This window comes from Candida theae (assembly GCF_024610275.1).
Source record: "Candida theae strain CBS 12239 chromosome Unknown scaffold5, whole genome shotgun sequence".
NCBI lineage: Eukaryota > Fungi > Ascomycota > Pichiomycetes > Serinales > Debaryomycetaceae > Lodderomyces > Lodderomyces theae.
The window spans coordinates 360,234-384,664 of record NW_026261451.1 but is presented as its reverse complement, the minus strand read 5'-3'; the positions used below and the strand labels follow the sequence as shown (position 1 = coordinate 384,664).

Below are 24,431 nucleotides of genomic sequence, written 5' to 3'. Positions count from 1 at the left end.
TAAAATAAGTTTTTTTTTAGCAAGTTCTTCATAATTTAGATTGAGAATAAGCAATAGTAGACACATCGATGTGGTTGTAGACCAAACTAGCATACAACATACAACATACAACATACACTACCATGCGATACTCTAATACGCATATATCGATGGGTATCAAAAGTGGTTGTGGTTGATCTTTGTGATTGTTAAGGTGAGTATACAACAATAGAGCAAAGAAAAAAAGCAATTTTTTTTTTATTTTATTTTATTTTATTTTATTTTATTTTATTTTATCTTTGGTGTCTGTGTTTGTATTTGTGGTTTCATCTCTTAGCCACACTTTTGTTACACAATAGACACAATAATTAAAATGAGATAGCAGTGTAAAATATCACATGCTAATGTAAATATTTATAGAAATACATATTGTAGAGTGAACCAAAAAAAAAAACGTAAACGTATATATATATATATATGTATATACATAAATATATATATATAGACTTACATAGAGGTGTAGTTTGATATGATTACATCATATGACATCTTATCAATACCATATTATACTTTACTCACTGCTTTAGTACATACTATTTAATAATACTATACTTTCGTAGTAACTGTAACATTAGTCTTACTCCTTGTAGCATGTGACAATATAAATATGTTTTGCCATCTCATCATCATCAGCTTCGTCTTCTTCTTCTTTCTTTATTGACATACCTTTACATACACACCCATGTAATACATATACTTATACATATACATACATACATACATACATACATACATACGTAGATGCATACTGTGTTAAATAATATTGTTTGTGTTTTAACCCTTTAGCTTTAGTCTATGTGAGTTTTGTGTTTTGTGTGTGATGTGTGTGATGTGTGATGTGTTATTGTTACCTATAACACACTCTTTCAATTCATCCTTTTTCACAAGAGAGAGGGAGAGACAGAGATAACAACAACAGAGTCAAATATACACATATATCCATGTACAATAGGAGTTCAATGGTAAAAGACTGTAAAAGACTATAAAAGCACAACTAAATTCCCTCAATATTCACAACCTCTTCTTTCTTTATTTCTTTCTTCTCTTATTACTTCTTCCCTTCTCACAACAACAGCAGCAACAACCCTTCATCAAACAGCTTAGTCACTGTTAAATTTACATTACATACCTTCTTTGTCAAGTCTTCTTATCTTTACAAAGTAAAATCCACAGTTGTTTACACACACATCTACACAGTTTTTTTTTTGTTATCTATAATAATAATAACAACAACAACAACAACAACAACAGCAAACAAACACAAACGGAAAAAAAAAAAATATTTCTATAAATTCAAAACACTCCTCCCCCTTCCCCCCCCTGAGTTTTTTTGTTTTTTTGTTTTTTCGTTTTATTCCTCATAATCTAAGCACGTGCGCCACATACATTACACACACAAACTATACCCATCACTATGTCTGACATCAACCAAATTAAACAAAATATTAAGCAATCTTTGCCAAAGAGTGGCACCAAAGCTAAGCAATTTGACTCCAAAACTATTCAACACATCAACAGCTACCCTTTAGTTAAAGACATTGAACAGTTGGTTTTATCAATTTCCCTTGTTCAAGTTATCCACCAACAACTTGTCGTGCCAATTTACAATTTTCTCATTACTAACATTTTGACGATTTCGCCAATTTACGAAGTTGCTGGTTTATTTGACGGATTGAGTCTTTACGCATTGGGCATTTTCGACTATTTTTTCATTGAGTTGCCAAATTATTTCATTAGCTTGATTGTCAATAACTTTATCAAACCTATTAACCAACACATTATCCACATCAATAATCAGTTTTTGAAGCCAGTCGAAAATGAAGCTGAAGATTCCCTTTTCCAGATTTACTACACTTTGAAACTGATTGTGTTGAATGCCACCAGCGTCGCATACTCTAATGCAAATGAAATTCAACTGCACATTGTATCTACTTTCAATCAAGAATTGAAGGCTACTTCCAAGGATAAATCCACTTTGGAAAAAAATTTGACTGCTAGTTACAATACTGGAGTTAAAACCGTCAAGACGATTAATGACGATTATATTGTTCCCTTGAAGAATCAAACTCAAGAGTTTGTGTCAAATGGAAGAAAAAATGCCGAGTCATTTATCAAGGAGACTAGAGACAAGATTGAGCCAAAGTTGAATGGAGCTGCTGCTGAGTTAAATAATAGAAAGGATGATTTGTTGAAGAATAACTCTGTCCCTGTTCCTGCAAACTAAGGGAGAAATATACCATAATATACACACACATCATATTTTCTTCTTCTTTTTTTTTTTTTTTTTGATTGATTGATTGATTGATTGATTTGAAGAAGGATGTTATCGCTGTGTCTCTGTACATTAGAAGAGGAGGATAACTTTGTTGGTGCACACTAGAGGGTTGAGGTGATTTTTAAAGAAATATAAACAGTTGCAAGAATGGGATCAAGTAGTATATACGTATGCCCTTTTGTGCACGATTTTTCGATATTATACACATACCCACATATATACAAATTCTAACTCATTCTCACTTCTTGCGTTCACTAAGCAAATTATCAACTATGCCGGGCTTTTTTTTCTGCCAGTATCTCCATCGTTTCAATCATTGCACATTTCTATATGCTCTTAGTACTTTTAGACATGGGATGTAAACTAAAACCAGAAAACTACAGCTTTAGCCAAGTTGTGGTCATTTGAAATGTCACCAATTACTGCAAACCCTATTTATATGTGTATGCTTGATATAGAGCTAACAACCTAATTCATTCATCACGTTAAAACTCTCGTCCCCTCAATCCCTCTTGAACGACTTTATATAATCTATCCCACCAACACACTTGGGCACAGTCAACTGGTGATCCTTGCCACCACCAACCACATTCTTCAATATCTCAATCCCCACATCCACAGTCCGTTGAATAGCATCATGCTCCAAAATTAGTCCTCCAGCAGAGCCTCCATTACCACCACCACTAACTCCACCAGCTCCTGCGCCTCCTCTCCCCCGCATTCGCTCCTGCTTAAACTTTCTCACGTCATTATACACATCCTCTTCGTTCCTCATATTCGAATGATCAAGCATCTTCCAATCAAACGTATCAAAATCCCACAACACCGCCTGCATGCCAAACTGGCGCAAAATCAGCCGCACCCGATTATCAATCCCACCATAAGGTGGCCTAAACCATTTCGGCAAATGGTGTCCCGTGGCATTCATGCTCCAAATCAGCCACTCAATCTGGGCAATTATGCCCTCGTTGCTCAACCCTGGTAAAAACTTGTGCGACCACGTATGCGACCCCATAATGTGTCCGGACCGCATCGCCAACTGGTAAACCTCAGGAAAGCGGACGATATTGACTCCCAATGTGAAAAACGTCGTTTGCGTATGTGTCAAATTCAATGCATCAAGTAATTTCAAAGTATAGGGGCTAGGTCCATCGTCAAATGTTTGCGAAAGTTTGGGGCACGTGTACACGTCATCTACTTCAACACAGTTGAAACAGTCAAATGAACACAGCGAGGGTGATCGTAATGTCATGGCAGAACAGCTGGCCTGTGGGTGGAGGGGCACAGGGACAATCTTGTTAAAATCAATAAAGTCGAGCGGGATGTAGGGTGGATCCAACCCGGGCCATTCGTGCAATCCTGTAAAGTCAGTTAGCCATTGTGGGAAGGGTAGTTTCGGCGGGTAGATCATGGGCGACGGCGGGAGTTCATGTTGTTTGGAAACGGGCACTGGAGTGGGAGCTTTAGGAGCAAATGGGTTTGGGATTGGCGGAAGGGCATGTGCGTTTGCATTTGCGTTTGCATTTGCGTTTGCTTGCTCAGCATGGCTCACTTGTTGCTGCATTTGTCGTTGAACATGGAAATCGGGAGTTTGTCCATAAACATAACCATCAAACACTCTGCTATCGGGACCACCAGTGCCAGCACCACTCACACCTCTGTGGTCTTTGCCGCTGTAGAATTTGGGTGAGATCACCGACGATATCTTGGCACTCAACCTTTTGGAATACTCCGATGCATAACTGAATGATGACGATAAATAAAACACCCACGTGATGGCGTATTGCAACTTCATCATGGTTTGATAGTGGTGGGTATGTGGTGTTTCCGTTGAAACGAAAAATCAATAACTGACTAAACTTGTGGTGGATAATGATTGGAATACAAAATAATAGATATGCTGAAACTGTATACTTGAAGGCAACTTGTATTTCAAGAACTTGTATTTCCAGTTGTTTTTTTTTCTATTCTTTTTTTGTATTTTGCAATTGTTTCTTGATATGTTGCAAACCAACACCAGAAAAAAAATATGGTCAAGAAAAACCTACTCCGATATCAACCCCACGAGAACACTTCTCTGTTCTCTGACTATCGCTTCTTTCTCTTGATCAACCCAGTGAGATCATTAGCCACTCTCTTGACTCCACTCCCATCAGACACCCTTAGTTCAGAGCGCGCAGAACCTTGCCCGCTCTTTTCCTTCTCAATTCCTTCTTTGGCACCTCCCTTCACCAACTCCTTCTTTGTCTTCTTCTCCATCACACCAACAACTTCCCCATATTGAAACTCATCCATACCCAACCTCTCTTTAAAAAAAGTGGGGATTTGGACTTGGGTCAAGTACTCAACGTCAACCAATTTATCAAAATTGATCAGTTTGATGATATTATTGATAAACAGTTTATACTCATGAATCGAAACGACAACCACGTCATCATCTTTGTCTACGGATCTTTCCCCATCCTCAAGTATATCATCACTTGCAAATCGGGTACATCCAATCAACCCCACACAATCACCCAATCTAAACTCTTGTCTGAACCCCAACTCTTGATAGAATCGATCAACGGACACATTGGAGTATCGATTCTCCACAATCAAATGCTCCAAAAATCGACCCTTGGGGTCGTCAGGGAATAGAGGAATATTGTATACCGCCAACTTCAGCACTTTGCTAGCATCAGCATCTCTTTCACTCTTTTCTTCATTGGCTACAGTTCCATCAGCTTCGCTATTGTGAGTGATACTTTTGCTTATGTATTTAGTTTGGTTGTCGCTGTGATCACCGCTGAAAATATGCCCAATTGACCAATTTGGCAATGTTGCAATAAACTTGCGCATGGCAAATTCATCCGACCCGGGAATGAGTAATCTCTTGATTTGCCAAGTCCCACTATCGTTTCCCACGCACACCGATTCTATAATCTTTAACCACCAACTGAGCAATACTTGTCCATTACCCAAATGCTTGTATTTGTTGCCTGAAGAGTTGGGAAACATGTACTGTGGTGCCGTTTTGGTGAATAGACAGATATGTGTGTTGATTCTGCGTGGGAGGGTACGTAATTGTTCGGATTTAGTAGGCTTGATGAAATGGTGAGTATTCTTGTGGTTGTGGATGCCATAGTATGGAAGGGTATTGAGGTAGGTGGGATCTGCTAATAGTTTGGTTTGTAATTTATGAATCCTTGCAGTAGTTTCATTGATGAATGAAGCACTTCCGTTTTCTTGTTGCCTGCCATTTAGTCCTCCATGTTCACCCATTGACGAGCCCTCTTCTTGCTGCTGCTCCTGCTCTTGTTTCCGCCGTCTCAACTTCACTTTGTATCGCCCAACATCATAATTCACAATATACAGCAACACCAGCTCCACAACATCACCTACACGATACCCCTCCAATTTCTTTAACCCCGTGGTATCACACTTGGAAACAAATACATATTGATCAACAGTATCTTTCTCCTCATATACTAATAAGTACACAAACACCTCAATTCCCAAAACAATGACATCTCCATCAATCAATGTAAAGAAATGTCGTATTTTGATAGTATCTGGATGTTGATTCTTGTGGTGTGCATGTTTGGGAAAATTTATTGGGGATTTGATGTAGGTTGGTTTGGATTGGATATATATGTATTTGAATAGTTCATTTGCTGGTAGATGATTAGCTAGTAGTGACTTAAGTGGCATCGGGAGTTGGCGTTTAGCAATGGAGTTCATAGTGATTGTTATTATTCTTTTTTTTTCAGGATCGCATTGATATAGTTAACGTGTTTTGAATACGCGACCGTTATTCAAGCTGTGTCAGTGTCGCAAAAAGTCCTTTCACGATATTGAAAAAAACTAAATGAGAACAGACACAAACTTTAGCCGGAGTTTATGCAAAGCAGAGAGTACGCAATAGTAAAAACAATAGAACAAGGCCAAGTCACAACCCGTTTACCGCTCAACAATGCATCAAAATAAGAACCGATCTGTATCTCCCTCTCCCTCTCCCTCTCTCTCACAAAAGCAAATTTGTGCACTCTTGTCCAAGCAAAGCTGGCTTAAAGAGGGGGCCATAGACCCAAGTTTCAACTCTAACAAAAGCCAAAGTTGTGATGTGGTTTGTACTACGGTAGAAAACAAAACGACTGAAAACGACTGAAAACGACTAAATACGACTGTTTTCAAATTTAATTGTCAAACGGGTAAAGCAAGTTAGCCAATGTTTAAAGCGTTCCCCATTTCAAAATTTGTTATGGAAAGATGTATAGATATATCATAAACAACAGTGATGGCGAGAAGAAGACAATTTCCAATTGAAGAAGTAATTGTCATTTTTAAGGTTTTTATAAGATTTCCCTTACTTGTTTTTTTTTTTTTTTTAAATTTATTTATTTATTATTTTACAAACACTTGTCTAAAAATCAATATATTTCGTATTGGCTATAGTGGTAGACTTCTTTGTTGCTGGTTATGAGCCACACTCCCTACATTCTCATCATTAAAAATATAAATAAACTTTAGTGTACTGTAATAACGAAACCCCACTTTTCTCTAAAGGCATTGAAGTTAGTAGCCCTACCTCAAAATACATATATATATATATAAATATATAAAAGAATACATAGAAGAAACCTCAAGAAAGACATGTGTGTGTGTGTGTGTGTGTGTGTGTGTGTGTGTGTGTGTGTGTGTGTGTACCTGACTGATATCCAAACTGGTGGAAGAATAACTTGGCAGCAAAAGAATGAAGAAAAGAAACAAGAAATATGAAAATTTCTTGGTAAACATTACAATAACATCCAATATATTTATCTATCTATCTATCTAACTATATAAATGTATATCTTTAGTAAACGTTTTATTTTATGCCTCTAACAACCTTATTAAGTGGATAATAATACGTCATTGTGGTCACCCAAGAGAAATTGATGACAATCTTATTTGCTTTAAATTTTGTTTCTACACATAGTCTGTGTGTGTAACATCATACACATAAGCGAATTGCATTTCGAGTCGCGGGGGAGTGAGGAAAAAAAAAACACGAAGGTGTAATACTTGAGGCGGAGACAACATAAAATTGTGTACGCATACAGGGATCTACAACACACAAGAGAAGCATGTAGGGGTCGGAAGTCTGGGAAGTTAGTGAAGAGATGGTGTTTAGAGTTCCTGGGCCCAACAGTACTTTAAGCATTGTGGATATGAGGGAAGTCTTTCTGGTCCAATAACACGGGTTCATTTGCCGAAAAAAAAACAAACAAAAAAAAAGAAACACTAAAAGAAGAATAGAAAGAATTCTTTTTCCCATCGTTATTACTTATTTTGTAAAAATACTTTTTCTTTCAATTCTTTTCGCTTCGATTGCACAAGTACATTAATTTGTCTATAACTTTTTACTCACAGTGAGCATTGCACGCAAACACGTATTAGAGGGTTCTACAGGCGTAGATTTCAACTTCTCCGCAAAAACCAAAAAGAACCAAAAAAAAATAAAAGAAAAAAAAGAAAAAAAAAAAGAAATACTCATAATAATAATAAAACTCCGTTGTAAACTGAAAGGGGAGAGAGAGAGAGGAGAGAGGGGGTGGCGCATATAAAGGATGTTGAAGACTAAAGAACTTAAAAGGTTTGTAGGAGTTAATGCACAATAACTTAAAGTATAGTGTGTGTATATATATATATGTACGCTTTTGTACACTTCTACACTACCCCTATTGCTTGTTGTTATTATTATTTGTCATTGCTATTATCAGTCTTCTTCTTTTGCTGTATTGGGGGATTTTACACAAACATTGTAATCCTATTGTATTAGTGATGTAATGTTTAGACGGAGTTAACCTGTATATAGGCTAGTAGTAATATATAATGTATATGTAAATATAATATTACTACTAAACAAATCACTCTCTCACTCACATTGCGTTTAAGTTAAGCACACACACACACTTTAACACCAATTTTATATATATCTACTATTTAACCCCATCATTAATAATATATTCACAAGATATTTCATACATATACACTATACTAATACCCTATACTCATACACCATACTCATACACCATACTCATACACCATACTCATACCCTGCTATCCCAGCACCAATCGCTTTATCTAGAACTTCCTGTGATATATCACGCAATCTTACACACACACACACGCACACGCAATAAATTTCACTTCACACTAAATATTGTGTGATCCGTAACGCAACTTTCCCATATAATGAATCACTCGTCAATGCAAGCAGATAACAGCCACCACCACCACAACAACAACAGCATCAGTACACCACTGGGCTTACTGATGATGATGATGATGTCTGCGCAACAACCACAACCACATCAGCAACATCAGCAACATCAGCAACATCAGCAACAGCTTCATCTACTAGATTCCGATGCATCTGGCCTCAACAACAATGGATTTGAAAACTTCTTGGATATCTTTTCAACTGATATGGATTTTGAACAGGCTTATTCTATGTACAACACATTGCAACAGAAGTCAGCTATTGGTTCATTTGAAGAGTTAAACAAGGTGCAAATGTTGAATTCGCAGTATACTACCAATTTGCCTACTCCACCACCTCACCCACACCAACAACAACAGCAACAACAACAGCAACAACAACAACAACAACAACACTATTCAAGTATATCTTCCGATTTGCCACACGATGAGTTTGCTGACTCTAGACAGCAGATATTGAACGGAGGACACCACTATCTTCAAAACCATCCCCAACAACACGAACAACAAGGACAACAGGAGCAGCACAAGGAAGAAGAAGCAATTCAGCAACAACAACTGGCAAATCAGGAGCAAGGAAGTCTAAATGAAGAGGAAGATTTTGATCATTTCTTCACAAACACAGAATCAAACGCTCTTGAAAAGTTTTTGGATAGTTTGGCCAATCCAAAAGCAGCTGCTGATCCATTACAATTTTACCAAAATAACAACAATAATCGATCTCCGCCTAGAAATGGCAATGATTTGGGAATTGACTTCAATTTTGAAATGCGTACAATGAGTATACCTTTGTATAAGCAACAACAGAAACAGGTGCCACAACCACAGCAACAGCAACAGCAACAGCAGCGGCAGCAACAGCAACAGCAAAGTCACCATCAGTTGCATAATCTCCAAGCGCCCCGCATACACCAACCACAACCTTTTTATCCAACTGATTCTCAATTCCATTCATCTTCTTTGCCAGCAAATTCAGGAATGACAACCCATTCAAATGCAATGCAGACACAGTTTCAACAACAACAACAACAGCAGCAGCAGCAGCAGCAACAGCAACAGCAAGATGTGCAAGACCATCTTAGTCTCAGAAATGAGTTGGCTGAAGCTTTTTCTGTTCCTGCAAAATCACCATTTTCTTCACCGCCACTTGAAAAACAAGTCAAACAAGTAGAACAGACAAAATCAGACACATCATTGCCAAAGAATGCATCAAATCAAAAACAAAACCCCAAACATGTCAAAAAAGATATCAAGGCTGATGCAAAACAGGAATCTAAATCAGCAGCATCTTCAAACTTACAATTGATCACACCACCTACATCTGGCGATGAGAGTAAAAAGAGACAGAGTTCACCAGCCGAAGAAGAGGAAGAGGAAGATGACGACGAATACGATTCCGACAGCAACCAGAGCAGCAGCACCACCACCACTACCACCACGGCCACCTCATCTTCCAGCTCGATTCAAAGACAACTCAAGAAACGCAAACGCTCATCCACTAAACCACTCCTCTCACTCGCCCAGAAACGATTAAACCATTCCCACTCAGAACAGAAACGTCGTCAATTGTGCAAACAAGCCTACCAACGATGCCTTGAACAGATCATCGACTTGGAAGCATTTGCCAAATTACCCGAATTGAATGAAGCTGAACGCAAGACGAAGCGCGCTAGAGTCAACAAAGAAGGGTTGCCGAATTTATCCAAACATGGTGCGTTGATGCGTATTAGTAATGAGATGATTTTGATCAAGCTGTTGAATGATGGCTTGAGAAAGTTGTTGGAGGGCGGTGCTGTTGCTTTGTAAAAGCTTTGGTATGGAGGACTCTGCGTTTGTGTGTGGTGGGTGTCCTTTTATTTCAATTCAGTTTTTCTTTTTTTTTTTTATTCATCTATTTTTTTTGTTTATTTATTGCAAGTGATAGAGTTATTTGTTAAAGATTAGGGATGCTATATATGTATATATTACAATATCTAGACCTTTTTCATGGGGGAATACAGTTGTAAAAGAGTGGAAAATCGATTCAAACGTAACAAGTGTTAGTAGAGTGTCGCGTTTCTTTTACGACATTAAAGAAAATTTTATCTCACTTTCACTTCTTTCACTTTTGAAGTATTTTTTTTTTTTCAAACCATACGCGGCTGCCCGTTTTTGTTCATCACATTGCTTAACTTCTATTCCATCACCGTTCGAATATGCCATCTAACCGCATAATTAGTGACTCAAGTTCAGAACTGACACCCACCCCAACACAGGACCCAACACACTCCTCCTCCTCCTCCTCCTCACAACCACAACCATCACTCGAGTCACTAACCATTGGCACTCCCGACCAAATCACTGCACTCTCAAAACACGCACCGCTAGTCTTGCCCAACCAATTACCCGACCAGCCGTATGCCGAAACACTACAAGCATTACGGTGTAGTTACAATTACACTTTTGTCATGAATTGGTTGTGCAACTTCCGGGGGTTTTTGAAATTACAACTGGAGTTTTTCGATGTTGATATTTTCGAATTGGAATTGTTGAATTATTTTCCTGATCCAGCTACACTTTATGATAATTATGATGTGGGAGCGACGGGGCGCTACTCTTCCTCTCCACCACCGTATCCTGCATCTGGTGCTTCAATGTTGTTTATTAATAGGTTGAAATTGAGCTTGATGCATTTTTTGATGGGGAATAAGAACCCAGAATTGAGCTTTGAGCAAGTTGTGAGGCAGAATTTTGGCATAAGCACACCGTTAGGTGGTGTTGCTGAGGAATCTGTTGAGATTAAGGAGGATGGAGATGACATCGAAGAAGGAGATGTGGAAAAGGAAGCACCTGAGCAAGAGAAGCAACAACAGCAACATCAAGAGCAGCAAGAGCAAGATGTAGCTGGTATAGACACCGCGCCATCATCCAATGATGCCATCTTACCCCAATTTGACTACCTATTAATTGAAGACAAGATCGAAGTCTTGTACATTGTCATATCCTACATCGCCACCAGCTACAAATTCAAAGACTGGATCGATCGCCAAGCGCCAAACCAGCCAGAATTCTCTCGTGTTGACCCAATATTTGTCACCGAAAACACATACATTTCCAACAAAACCACAAAAGAAGCTTCACATTCACAATGGCTCTTGCTCTTTGACAATGCCCGTCTATACAAACGCACCATCGGTTACCCCGACCTCGAAATCCCCAAAAAACGTAAAAACTCACCCGAGTTCCCCCAGGACCATTACCCAGCTTCCAAATTTGACGTTTCTAAATCACAAATCCAATTTGAATTGATTGCGAAAAACATCTTTGAATTGAATACCTACTTGACCAAATTAAAACTGAATCGATTCACGACATCACCTCGTGTTTTGATTTCCAAATTAACCAGATCGAAATTAATTGACTCTATTTTCAACAATGAGATCAAAAAACGGAAATTCATCGCTAGTAGGAAGAAGGAGGTGCAGTTGGCAGGGTTATTGGCAGTGAGGAAAAGATCATCGCGTTTGGAAGCTAGACAAGAACGTGAAAAATTACTACGCCAACAACAAGTACAACTGCTGCAACTGCAGCTGTCGAATCTGCATGGTGAAGGTGGTGGTGACAATGTGCGTGTTAGTGGAGAACGCCGCCTTCGTGATGTAAGTAATGGACGTGAAACTCCCGACCCGAAATTGGATAGTCAAAGGCGCTTCGAAAGAAGACAGCAAAGACACAATCGGTGGTAAGTAAATCTTTCCCATGATGTATAATTTGCGTATAATCAATCTTCATACTCGTCACCTACTGAGTACTCTGTTTACGCTTCGTCAAGGAAACCAATACTTAGTACCCTTTTGAACTCAATTATAAATAAAAATAAAGCTCGCATTTACCGTATAGCCAAATACACACAGCCTCCTACACTCTATCCCCGAAAAAAAATCTCTTCCCTCCTAACCACTTACAAATTCATCTCATTCAAGATCTGACCAGCCAAAGTTTTATAATTCCAAGTATTACCCAACAACTTCTTGAATTGGACACCGTACAATCCAACCAACGGAACCTTGACAATATGAATCTCAAATTTTAATGGAGACTTGGACCCACTTGGACCCGAACCAGCACCCACTCCACCGGCACCACCACCACCACCACCAACGCTTCGACGATGCTGGTGTTGTTGATGCTGGTGCTGGCTCGAATTACTAATGCTACTAGTTGTGCGTTGATGACTAGCGCGATGCTCAATCTTGGACGAAATCAACATATCGCTGCCGCCGGCGTACCCACTCAATGAATCCGCTGAATTGTCAAGGTCAAGCGTATCATTGGCAAAATCAACTTCAGTACGATTGGATCCATTACCGCCACTTCCATCCTCTTTATCGTCAAAGTCGTCGTCTCCATCGTGACCTCCATACATGCCACGAATGGTGCGTGCAGTAGCTGGGGTGTTTGGTGGCATTTGCACTTGCGAATTGTTCTTCTTTCTATATGTATTGAGGAATGCGTTGCCGATGGAAACTTTTCGACGATGTCCTTGAGCCCCACCACCACTGACAGTTAATGACCTTTGTGGTTTTGATTGGGATGTCGATGGGGATAATGTTCCTCCCGATCGCAAATTAACCGAGCATTGACGACTTGGAGTTCTTGCTCCTTCAGATATAACCTCCACCTTTGGATCATCAAATGACGACGATTTCAACGTTGATGACTTCAGTCTAAACGCATCTCCATACAATTCATTCTCTTCTTCATTCTCGTCGTCGTCGTTGACATATGCATCTAATATCTGATCCTCGGCATCATCCTCATGCTGTAATGAGGTTGCTGGTAGTTGAGGCTGCGCTTGCTGTTGTACCGATGGCGTATGCACACAAATGAATCCGCCCTTCACCTCTTGAAATCGAACCCCCAATCGGCTCAATACGCTAATAATATTGTACCGTATAACCGGTAATGGTTTAGTAGACGTGGTTTGGACACTAAAGAACCCTTTCAAGAACAAAGTCTTGCAATGCTCAATCGAAGGCATAGACCCTGGCTTGGCTTCATCGTATTGTTTGATAATCTCATCTTCCGTAAGTTGAGGCACCTCCTGTACTTCCATATCGTCCAATGCAACATCATCAAATAAGGCACCGGTAGCACTCTCGTCAAATGACAATTCAGTGTGGTGTGGACTGGTTGAATGAGCAAGCTCCACATTGGCAGTATTGTGAGTAGCCGTATTACTTCTACCACGGCCATAAGCATCTTTTCTAATTTGGCCACCGACTGATTTAGCTCGTGCAGTAGGATGTAATTTGCGCGATGGGACAGCAAGCGTCTGCTGCTTGGTTGACGTGTTCTGAGTAACAGTATTGGTGCTGGGATCATAATTAGGCAATGGTGGTAAGTACTCCACGGGTATGAACCCATGCGGTCTGCTGGGTGTCGAGGTCGATGCAGAGTGCGCATGCGTAGCGGTATCCTGTTTTCTTTCCTTTCTTTCTGGCCTTGTAGGAGATGTTTTTACTCCAGACTCCTTTTCTTTCGCCGTCACCTTCATACTTACACCACGGCGAACCAAAGGATCCAAAGTGCTTTGTGAAGACTGAGGCAGACCACCTCTTGTGGAACCCGTGTCATGTCCTGGTGGTGAAACAATCTTTGGTGATGCAGTTCCTTTTGATTTCTTGCTGGAAAGTTTTCGAAACAAGTTGTTGATGCCAGCTCCACCGGCGCCTGCACCAGCACCCCTCGTTGGGTCCAACGAATCAATTGGAGTTGTACTTCGAGGACTTTTTGGTTGCTGCTCGGGAATCGCAATTTGATCATTTCCAGTAACAGATACAATGGGTGGATTTTCAAAAGTGGAAGGAACAGCTGAAGTGTGAGCTTGTTCTGGAATCGAAATGACAGGTGTTTGCGTCGCTGATGGTGGCGCAGGCTTTGGTGATTGGTCGCGCTTTGGGTCCAATGTTTTTGAAGGCGAACCAGCAAAAGTTTCAACTATTCTAGGTTGTGGTGTTTTGGGTGCTTCCTGAGATGGGTTGTACTGTCCAACTATAGGAACTTGTGTAGCAATTTCGTGAGTGTATTGAGAAGGTTTAGCTTCTGCTTGTGTATCACCAGCCTTGACAGGTTGAGATCTGAAATCCTCCTTTGGTGTGGGCAAGGATGCATAAGCCTGCTGTTGCTGTTGCAATAGCTTTTGCTGTTGGTAATGCTTTTGTTGCTCTTGTTGCGCAAGTTGTGCCTTAATAGCCTCTTCCTTGGCCCTTTTCCTTTTTCTCATTTCAAGCACCAAATAGTAAATCGATATCAATGGATGAAACCCACCAGTAGGATCGGGAAGAATATTGGAATTCAGAGCCGATGCGTATTCCTTGCCTTGTCTGGTGATATTATACCAGTTTTCACTACTCATTTGATACTCGACACTTGTGAGCAATGTAGTTAGCTCTTCAGCTACTGACTGTGCTGACCCCAAATCAAAAGCTGCGATTTGTTTAATAACATCCGGGTCCAATGGCAAACGCAAGGGTTCTCTCCGCGGAAGATAATTTGAAACCTTATGATCATAACCTTTGTTCATCCACGGGTGCGAGCAAATTTCGTAAAGAGATGCCCTTCGATTAGGATCAACAACCAACATTCTCGACAATAAATTAATGCACTCTTTGGAGAGAAAGTTTGGATACTCAACACTACCTTTTTTAATCTTTTCGTGCAATACAGAAACCGATTGGTCATCAAAAGGCACTTTCCCACAAACCAACACGTAAAGCACCACTCCAAAAGACCAAATGTCAACCTCTGGACCAATATACGGCTTCGCACTAAGTAGCTCAGGTGCCGCGAAATAAAGCGAGCCGCAATAAGTCTTTAATAAACTCTTTGGAGAGTACAAGTTTGACAATCCGAAATCGATAATTTTGACATCTCCTTTTTCATTGATCATGATGTTTTCAATCTTGAGATCTCTGTGCACCACATTGTTTCTATGGCAATAGTCCAATGCAGAAGCTATACCTCGAGCAAACTTCCTAGCGTGCTTCTCTTTCAAAGATCCGTGAGCAACAATGTAATCCAACATTTGCCCCCCTTCAATATATTCAAACAACATGTAATAATGGTTTGTCATAGGTACCATTTCATACAATCGACAAATAAATGGATGGAAAAGTAATCTGCCAAGCGCACCTTCTCGTATTGTACGTTTGTCCCGTGCCAATTCCTTCTCAAACTCTTTGTGTCTCTGAGCTGCTTCTTGGGAAGTCTGAGGTGGTGGGTCATGGGCATGGGCTCTTTGATAAAGCTTAGCTGCTCGTGGTATAATCTTGACGGCACAAATTTCGTGTGTTGTGTTATGCTGGGCCAACTTCACTTTTCCCATAGAGCCAGCCCCAATGGTCTTCACGAAATTCCAGTCACCAATGGACTTCCTATGAAATTGTTGTTGTTGTTGTTGTTGCTGTTGCTGTGGTTGCTGTTGCTGTGGTTGCAAAGATGATGGCCGTGAAGACTCGTATTGAGGTTGTCTTTGTGGAGTCAGTTGTCGCTGATGTGGTTGTGAGTGGGAGTACTGGTTTGGGGTCAGTGGGGTTCGGTTCATCTGGTGTGATGGGCTCTGTACCTGTGACGTCATCTCCCGAGGCTTGGGAAGTGGTTTGGAACCACTCTTGATCACCTCTGCATCCACAGCACCCACGGGGGTTGCTGCTGGTGAAGGGATGGACAATGGTGGCAACAACTGTGCATCCTGGCTCCTATCATTCAGCTTGGTGGCAGCCGCATCTGAACTCATCTTTACATTTCCACTGCCACTTCGCAACATGCGAGGAGTTGCTGGATGTGAAGTGAGGGGAGTACTTGCCAGGTTGGCGTCCGGTAATTGACTCTTGCTTATGTCCCTTTGAGTGAAAGGTTGATCTGCTTCCATCTTAGATGATGACGTATTCGTTGAGCTCAATGCAATTGCTGATAAATACACAACTTTGTTCTGTCCATGCAGATGCGGTCGATGCGTATTGTTTTGACTTTGCCTCCTTTGGTCGCTATCAGTGAAACACTTTTATGTAACGAATTATTGACCGCAAATAAAATTTTAGGTGATACTTTGATTTCAGATTGTCACTGTGTGTGGCTACCAGTCTCAAATGTATCTATCACAGTTGGCCAATTGAGGATTGCTTATCCAAATCTCTGGCTTATTACTAAATTTTAAGTGAGGAATTAGAAAGCGCGAGAGAGTGAACTGGAAGAAGAAAAAAAAGAAAAGCCAGGGACCGAATCAATCGACCTTTTGTCTCTCACACATTCTTTTCCTTCTGTTGCGGGATTTTCACTACGAACAAGGCTTAGAATAGTAGCGAGAGGATTCTGTGGCGGAACTGCTTGGTAAGTGTAATGTCCAGATGACTGTGTGTCTTTGATAATAAAAGCATCGAGCAATTTATACCAAGCTTCATGTCCAAGGTTATCTTGCGAGGAGTTACAAAGGTCGTGCGAGATTCACAATACAGGAGAACATGGACCACTACACAGCTACGAATACAAGTCTGAATATAGTTTGACTTTTTATACATTTATAGTATATAGAATAGTAACAGCTGGTAACCGCCTCTGTATCCTCTATAAAGTCGACCCCTTAGTGGTGAGCTTTCAAATGTTGATATTCCAAGGAGTATCCAAAAATAAGTACAACAAGGGCCAAGTGAAGCAATGGTTTACCTGAAGCATTATCACCATCAAAGTAAGCAGCTCTGTATCTTGCTAATGGGTTGGTTGGCTTCTTGGCTGCTGGCGCAGGACCTTGAGGTAACTTCTTGTAGAAAGAAACAACTTCTTGCATTCTTTTGGCATTTGGAGCTGAGCCAAGGTTCTAAAAGACGGGTTAGTATATGACTCATTCAATGTGATGACATTGAAGCATTCAAATGCGAATCCCATAGGCACAGAACTGCGAGAAAGAAGGAGAGCTAAGGCGATGAATTCTGTCCCCTGACATTGATATATCAAGCAAGCAAAGACATGATGGCGTTGTCCACAGAGTTCCCATGGAATGCCTTCTTTCAAGTGATTGTAGACGCGGGTGTCTTGCCTATCTCTTAAATTAACGCTATTAGGCAATTCCAGCATTCAACTTGCCATAGTGTGTGTGTGTGTGTGTGTGTTTGTGTGCATCTTCCCTCCTCATCTCTTTCCCAATCACATGGCCCGCAAATTGCACATACCTTAGCAGAAGCAATCTTTGGTGGAATCAATGACGACAATTGTCTCCTAATAACAAATGACATGACTGATAGTGTAATGTTATGAAGCGTCTTCTGTTGGAATTGAGAATCCAATTTTTTTTCCTTCTGTTTTTTTTTTTTTTCGGTTTACGTTGATTCTATTTGACGAAAGCTTTGCACATAATTGTGCATTCCACACGACTACACTATATGCTCTCTACAAGGTTTTAAGAATCAGCAACCACGGAGATGATCCTTGTCTCTGTAACTGTCTCGTTATACTATTTAATCATACAGATATTCTATGCTACCATGTAGAAAATTGTTTTAAGAAAAGATTCGTCTCTGCTGTCTTCTCTAAAGAAGTCGTTACACAGGAACTTGACTCATTGGAAGATACTCCGATCCTCTCATACCAATATAATCACTGAGTTCACTCTTGAGCACCGTTTTCCCCACCTATGCTTGTCGTCGTTGCTCAATTTTCAGTAATGTACAAAACTAGACCATATGTGTTAGTATGAACTCATTCATTCAGTAAACTTCATCTCCATCTCGTAAACATACCAGTGTTGCCTCTAAGAAATATATCTCCATAGTCTCTCGTCACGTTTCCATGTATAAACTCCTTGCCATTTTCCAACACAACATTCATGTAACCGTCAATTGTTTGCAAATCGCCACGATATTCAACTCCGCTGTATAACTTAACTCTCACCGGAGAGCCTATTAGTTCACCAAGGAATTTGGATGGGTCTGTTCTACCAAGTCCAGGATCTGACATTTGATTCAAAGGTTGCAGTGTAGATCCAATGTCAATGGTGATGCATAAAACTAAATGTGCAAATTCGTAAACAAAAGAAAAAGAAAAAGAAAAAAAAAAGAACGGTCGTGTAATATGTCTAAATCGATGAACCAACTATTGAATCTATCACAGTAAATAATCGTACTAATTTTTGCAACAAGTGGATCTCATCACTCTCTTTGGAGTAAAGCGCCTTACTTACTTGTCCCCTTTCCAATAAATAATCTCTTTTCAAGACGCCCATTACCAATTCGTTCACAGTTTTCATGAACTCCTTGCATTGTATCACCCCAGGTTTGTAACTGGGGCCCATGGAAAGCAACACACTCGCAACCAATTCGAAAATAGGCACTATCAACTCATTCAATGAAACCGTATCCTCAGTCTTGGAATCTGGATTGACCAAGTCAGACAACGACAAAGGAGTATCTAAAAGCACCTTAATGCTGATATTCTTGAAATCCTGAACTTCATGCACATTCAATATCAATCCCAAATCAGGGTCAATCTTCAAGAACCTCAAGCTTGTCAAAGTTGCAAACAATTCACTTTGCACCAACTGCAATGCCCCCTTTTGAGACTGTGCAACCCTAATGAGAAGATAGACGTTTGCTTTAAACGCGGTAAGCTCAACGAAAAGCTCATTGAAAGTCAATTCAGAAGTGGGAGAAGTAGCTAGTTTAATCACTAGGTCAGTCCGTCTCAATGCTCGAGTAACTTCCAATAAGAAACTTTGTTTGACAAAGTATTGTGATACAAAGCCCACTTCGCCAAGACTCTCCAACTTAAGAAGCGATTCAATCAAGAAAATTGAATTGATGCGCGAAAGTCCCTCGGAGTACAACGCATCATTGGATAATATCGGTAAAAGCTTCTTGTGAATCGACTTTAGCAATTCTAGGAAATTAGTGGATACCAATTTGTTTTGAAATATCTTTAGCATAAATTTGTTTATGATGGAGTAAAACTCTGATCTCAAGCTCGGACTTGCATGAGAGTTGATTATTCCGGCTATGCATGTCTGAAATAATGGCAGAAGCTGTTCGATTACCAACTGTGCTTGCCTGTTGTTCTCAAAGTTGGAAAATTTATCCATGGAAATGTCGAATAATGAAGCACACAACGAAACCAATTCTTCCGAAAAGATTACATCGGACTCAAGGTAGATGGGCACTTTTGGTAATATGGAATTGAAAATATCAAGGATGATGTCGCTTGACGTAATTTGGTCCTGCAAAACCAACACCAATTGGCTCCATGACACTAGAAACTTCAATTGGACGTCGCGTGAATTGTTCATTACAAGGTACTTTGTCACAAACTCCTGCATTTTGCTTCCCTCCGCCATAACCTCTTCATTGTACTGTTGCTTTGTCTCTGACGTGACCATGTTTGAGCTTTGGCACAATATATTATAAATTTTTCCCAAAATTGAATAATCCAACGTATAATTTGGTCCTCGAACATGCTTCAAAATGGCCTCCACGTCGAACGTGCGATTCAAATAATCATACTTTTCCACCTCAAAGTGTTTGAAATTGAAGTTCAAGACATCAAGGAAGTCAATGATTTTGGCAGTTCCATGGGGGAACTGGTTTTTGGAAATCAAAAGCTCAGAATAATGCTGTTTCTGTGTAGGTGATTGAATGCTGTAAAGTTCTAATGACAACAACTTCAACGCCAATTCACGTTGGACAATGAATGCAGTGAACGCCGTGATGCTTGGTAAAGAGCTGATGAAGTAGTTTTCGGTGCTGGTACCAAGATCACCATTGAACTCATACCCACACCAGCTTGTCATCAAGTCCAATTTTGGTTGAAAATTTATCAACTTTTCAATCAAGTTGTAATCGCGAACCCTGCTCATGGTTATCACTGACGATGATGGGTTCGAACAGAGCTTGATCAAAATTTCCAATATTAACGACGACAATCTTGCAGGTCCAACATCAATAACATGTCGATTACCGTTTCCAAAATCCAACTCAGAAATCAAATCCAAGCTTTCTCTCAATGTTCCCAAAAGGACATCCAACAACGTTGTGTGTTCTGTATCGCTCAAACTTAATGAGTTTGCTTTGATATCAAAGCCTAGTAGAAAATGAGCTATACTGAGTGTCCTCTTTACAGGATCGAGCAATTGAGAAAGAAGATTCAAAACTTCAACTTTTATCTTCAACGAGTCCTCAATTTCCTCAAACTTGTTGATGAATGCAAACTTGATCTTTTCCGATTCATCAATATTCAAAAACGTAGTGAGTAACCGATCGCTACTCAACAAAGAATCGGCTTCAGACTTGCTGCTTTTAAAATGATCGGCCGTTCCCAATTTTTTCAAAATTTGTATTGCCTCAAGTGAGATTGAACTGTTGCAACTGACAAATAGTGCAATATGTGCAACTGAGGACAAATTGAATAATATGACATTGTAAAACGTTTTGGTACTAGACAACCCGAGCACTTTAGAATAATATATGTTGTCAAAAATGGAAGTGGACTGACTCAACATTTTACTCATGGATGTACCGATACTCATGATTGAGTTTCTATGGACTGGTTGATACTGAACGCTCTTGCTTGTCAATACTGGTAACAAACGTTTCTGGAAATTGTCTTGCATTCCCAACAAGGTGTTGAAAATATTAAGGGCTTGATTCACCAAGGTTCCTATATCAGTAGAAGCATTCACTGACTCTACCCCGTGGTCCAAAATCTTAAAGAGAGCGGTGTATGCCCTGCTATCAAAAAAACATGCAAATACTGCCAATGAATGGTGCAACTTTACAAACAACTCATAACTGATAGGCATTCCTGGAATCAATGAGTCAAAAATAGAGTCAAAAGACCTCAAATCTCTAATGATGCCCGGCGCAGATTCGCTTAAAAACTCCCAGTCTATTTCGTGCAAAGATTCAACACACAACTGAAGTAAGAGCATTTGCAAGGAGTCTCTGTACTGCTCATTTTCTAAGCTGTCAGATTGGCCGAATACATCGATCAAAAGAAATTCAATGTACGGCCATATTCCGATTTTGTTGTTTGGCCTGTATCCGTACCCCAAATCACATGGAAAAGCCAAGCTGTATTTCAGGGTCCTTTCTGGATTCAAAGGTTGCAACAATTTTTTCACGAGATCTGCAAAGTTGAGGACTTGACTATAATGTGTTAAATTGTTTGAAAATACTTCAATGGTTCCAATTGACCTTTTCCTTGTATACTTTTTTCTTTCCAGCTGCTTGCTAAAAAAATCACTCAGCTGGGGTTGGCTCAAATGTAAACCATGGTACATCCAACGATCCAACAATCTCCACGACTCGTAACGTACAAAAGATTCCTCATTATTTTCGGTAATATTACCCAACAACTGGAAAATCAAGTTCAATAAAACAATTCTTGAATCATCACTGACATGGATATCAGGCAAGTTTATATAGCTAGAACTTAAGGTCGAGTTGTGTGCGTTGACATCAACCTGCAAGATTTTCCCACCATTGATTAAATTGTCAAATTCAAGAAATGCCTTTATAATTGGCATAAACCTATTGAAAGCAAAAGATTTTATCTGATTTGCTCGCTCAGAACCGGACAAGTTTATCATAATCGATGAGATCAACCTCACAAAACCAGATATTGAAATTATAGAGTCCTCGGCAAGTTCAATAACGATTCGACTCCCATCGCTCTCTCTGACGTTTCCCAAGTTCTTGTTGGAAAACACTAGTTCGTGACGTTTGTGGTATACACTTAGCTGGTCATTCAAATCTTGCTCAAAATTGATGTTTAACGAATCAATGTAGTACTTCAATGAGTCAAATATTGAGTCAATCGAGATTCTCGAAAAATCATTCTTCTTTGCATGCGTGGTGTTATTGGCCAAGATATCCCATATCTTGCTTGCAATATGCGATCCACCAGACGACAAAGCTGCTAAAAGCACACTAAAGCTGGCAGCTATCAAAGGGGATGTATTGTTGTTCAATCCCCAAGATACAAACCCAAGGACCTCAGTCGTGTTCGACTCATCGTTCCAAATTGCCGAGCACAATTCTGGTCTGTTGTTACAATTGTAAGCAAAAGCCAAATAGAACCTTTCCAAATCAGCACGCTGAGCTATTTCATCAAGCTCCAATAATTGCGGAACCTCTGTCTTTGCACGCTCTTCATTGTCACTATCTTCGTCGCTCAGTTCTTCACTTTTATCCTGAAAGGACAAAGCAAAATCCTCTTCACTATCTCGTAAAGAAGTCAATACCAATGCCGCGTCCGTAACAAAAGTGCCAAAAAAGTTTTGTAGCAATGGAGCCAATAATGAATCATTAAGCTCGGGATTCAATTTCAAAAAAGCCACATCAACCAATTTTAGTACATTAACAAACTCAGGTCTTTGTTTAGTCAAGTTCAAAAGATCTGCTGTGCCTGGATATATAAACTTTTTTGGAGCAAATGGTGGAACCGTTCTCTGCAACAACGATCTGAAGTCATAAGTGTCCGACAACTCAAAAACACGTCGCGTTTCCGGTGTACTGGTTTCAGCACAGTAGCTCAAAAGCAACTCAGTTACTCCAAGTGAAATCAACAGCTCCATGTGACTTATTATATTCTTTCGGAAATCGTATTTTGTGGTGTTGTTTTGTTTGCACCAAGGTATGAATTCCGTCAAAAAGATGAATGCTGACACTATTTCAATTCCATGAATTTGGGCTTGTGAAATGTCAAATAAACCATCCTTTTGAGCCGCAGGAATTGACTTTGTAATGGAATTGTACAAGTCGTCAATCAAGCCTTTACTCTCCCTTGCTTTAGCGTGAAAATTTAAAATGCATGGAAGGAAATGAAAGACAAACACATCGTCATTTTGTAACCGTCTCACAACTTTGATAACCTTTTCGTAATTGCCAATTGTTCCCACCTCTTTGAAGTATGAGTTGCTCAACGCATACAACAATGTGCCCAATAGCTCGTGAAACTTGAATAATTGAGACCTTGCGAAATTAACCCCATTGATAAATACCAAACTCAGTAAGTCCCCAGTTACCTTTTGTTTGTCGATCAAATCGTTCAAAATATCAATTAGTTTATAGACCTTGTCAAAGCTGGCCACAACATTGTCGAACACTTTCCTTGGATCCAACGGTAATATCTTATTTCCTATAAGGAATGTCAAAATGTTCAAAATGTATTCAGCACGGGTAAAGTATGACAATTTGGCACTATCGTTTAACGAAGTTCCTTTGCTATAACTAACATCCTCACTATGAAACACCAACTCTGCAGTGCAAACCTCATCCAAATCGAGCTCTGTTGATAACAAAACTGACAACTCAATAAATTCTTGGTTGAGTTGTACTTCATCGCCATTGGTAAACCTAAGTGAAGAATTTAGCTTATTTCTCGAGTCAGTCAGTGGTGATGGGGTTTTCAATACCTCTAAAAGATCATCAGATATGGCTGTCAAATCAATGGCTGAGACATCAACATCAGATTGAAACTTGATCGCATTATAAATCTCTTCAAACAAATCGGGCGACCAATGTTGAGGCATAGTAAATTGTCTTGTCTCTGTAGGAGGCACTGATTGGCAGTGAAAAATGGCTAATGGCTATTCTTTTTTTTTTTTTTTCTTGCTTCGCTCTCTGTGGTATCTCACGCTACCAAAGCTTGACAAAGTCACTGCTGCAAACTGTAAACAAATCTACTTCAGTGTAGAGCCACCCTTGTACAGGAGTTATACCTAGAGACAATTTTGGTACGGGTCGCAACGGAGGAGTTTACGGCTAATCGAACACGCCACCACTACACAAGCTACTACCTTGCCCCCCAGCATAATAAATACATTAATCTATCCAGCCTAAATAAAACC

General features: G+C 39.8%; 8 protein-coding genes across 8 annotated transcripts; 3 read left to right on the top strand and 5 right to left on the bottom strand. All coding sequences in view use genetic code 12, as the record gives it.

The window, feature by feature from the left end:
- Positions 1 to 1,453: 1,453 nt before the first annotated feature.
- On the top strand, positions 1,454 to 2,263 carry KGF57_003903 (uncharacterized protein; the record flags this gene model as incomplete). The annotated part of the gene is made up of 1 exon (XM_051753370.1): positions 1,454 to 2,263. The coding sequence occupies one exon, from the start codon at positions 1,454 to 1,456 to the stop codon at positions 2,261 to 2,263; it is 810 nt and encodes a 269-aa protein (XP_051607765.1).
- Positions 2,264 to 2,816: 553 nt separating this feature from the next.
- On the bottom strand, positions 2,817 to 4,112 carry CDA2 (chitin deacetylase; the record flags this gene model as incomplete). Its single annotated transcript, XM_051753369.1, has 1 exon — positions 2,817 to 4,112. The coding sequence occupies one exon, from the start codon at positions 4,110 to 4,112 to the stop codon at positions 2,817 to 2,819; it is 1,296 nt and encodes a 431-aa protein (XP_051607764.1).
- A 290-nt stretch (positions 4,113 to 4,402) lies between these two features.
- Positions 4,403 to 6,007, bottom strand: RTT109 (H3 histone acetyltransferase; the record flags this gene model as incomplete). Its single annotated transcript, XM_051753368.1, has 1 exon — positions 4,403 to 6,007. The coding sequence occupies one exon, from the start codon at positions 6,005 to 6,007 to the stop codon at positions 4,403 to 4,405; it is 1,605 nt and encodes a 534-aa protein (XP_051607763.1).
- Positions 6,008 to 8,548: 2,541 nt separating this feature from the next.
- On the top strand, positions 8,549 to 10,366 carry INO2 (Ino2p; the record flags this gene model as incomplete). Its single annotated transcript, XM_051753367.1, has 1 exon — positions 8,549 to 10,366. The coding sequence occupies one exon, from the start codon at positions 8,549 to 8,551 to the stop codon at positions 10,364 to 10,366; it is 1,818 nt and encodes a 605-aa protein (XP_051607762.1).
- Positions 10,367 to 10,755: 389 nt separating this feature from the next.
- Positions 10,756 to 12,285, top strand: KGF57_003899 (uncharacterized protein; the record flags this gene model as incomplete). The annotated part of the gene is made up of 1 exon (XM_051753366.1): positions 10,756 to 12,285. One exon carries the CDS (start codon positions 10,756 to 10,758, stop codon positions 12,283 to 12,285), a length of 1,530 nt encoding a protein of 509 aa, XP_051607761.1.
- A 215-nt stretch (positions 12,286 to 12,500) lies between these two features.
- Positions 12,501 to 16,472, bottom strand: KIN2 (serine/threonine protein kinase; the record flags this gene model as incomplete). Its single annotated transcript, XM_051753365.1, has 1 exon — positions 12,501 to 16,472. The coding sequence occupies one exon, from the start codon at positions 16,470 to 16,472 to the stop codon at positions 12,501 to 12,503; it is 3,972 nt and encodes a 1,323-aa protein (XP_051607760.1).
- Positions 16,473 to 17,180: 708 nt separating this feature from the next.
- KGF57_003897 (LSM6) lies at positions 17,181 to 18,550 on the bottom strand (the record flags this gene model as incomplete). Its single annotated transcript, XM_051753362.1, has 3 exons — positions 17,181 to 17,414; positions 17,767 to 17,831; positions 18,334 to 18,550. 3 exons carry the CDS (start codon positions 18,548 to 18,550, stop codon positions 17,181 to 17,183), a joined length of 516 nt encoding a protein of 171 aa, XP_051607759.1.
- Positions 18,551 to 18,668: 118 nt separating this feature from the next.
- KGF57_003896 (uncharacterized protein) lies at positions 18,669 to 24,113 on the bottom strand (the record flags this gene model as incomplete). Its single annotated transcript, XM_051753361.1, has 1 exon — positions 18,669 to 24,113. The coding sequence occupies one exon, from the start codon at positions 24,111 to 24,113 to the stop codon at positions 18,669 to 18,671; it is 5,445 nt and encodes a 1,814-aa protein (XP_051607758.1).
- Positions 24,114 to 24,431: the final 318 nt, after the last annotated feature.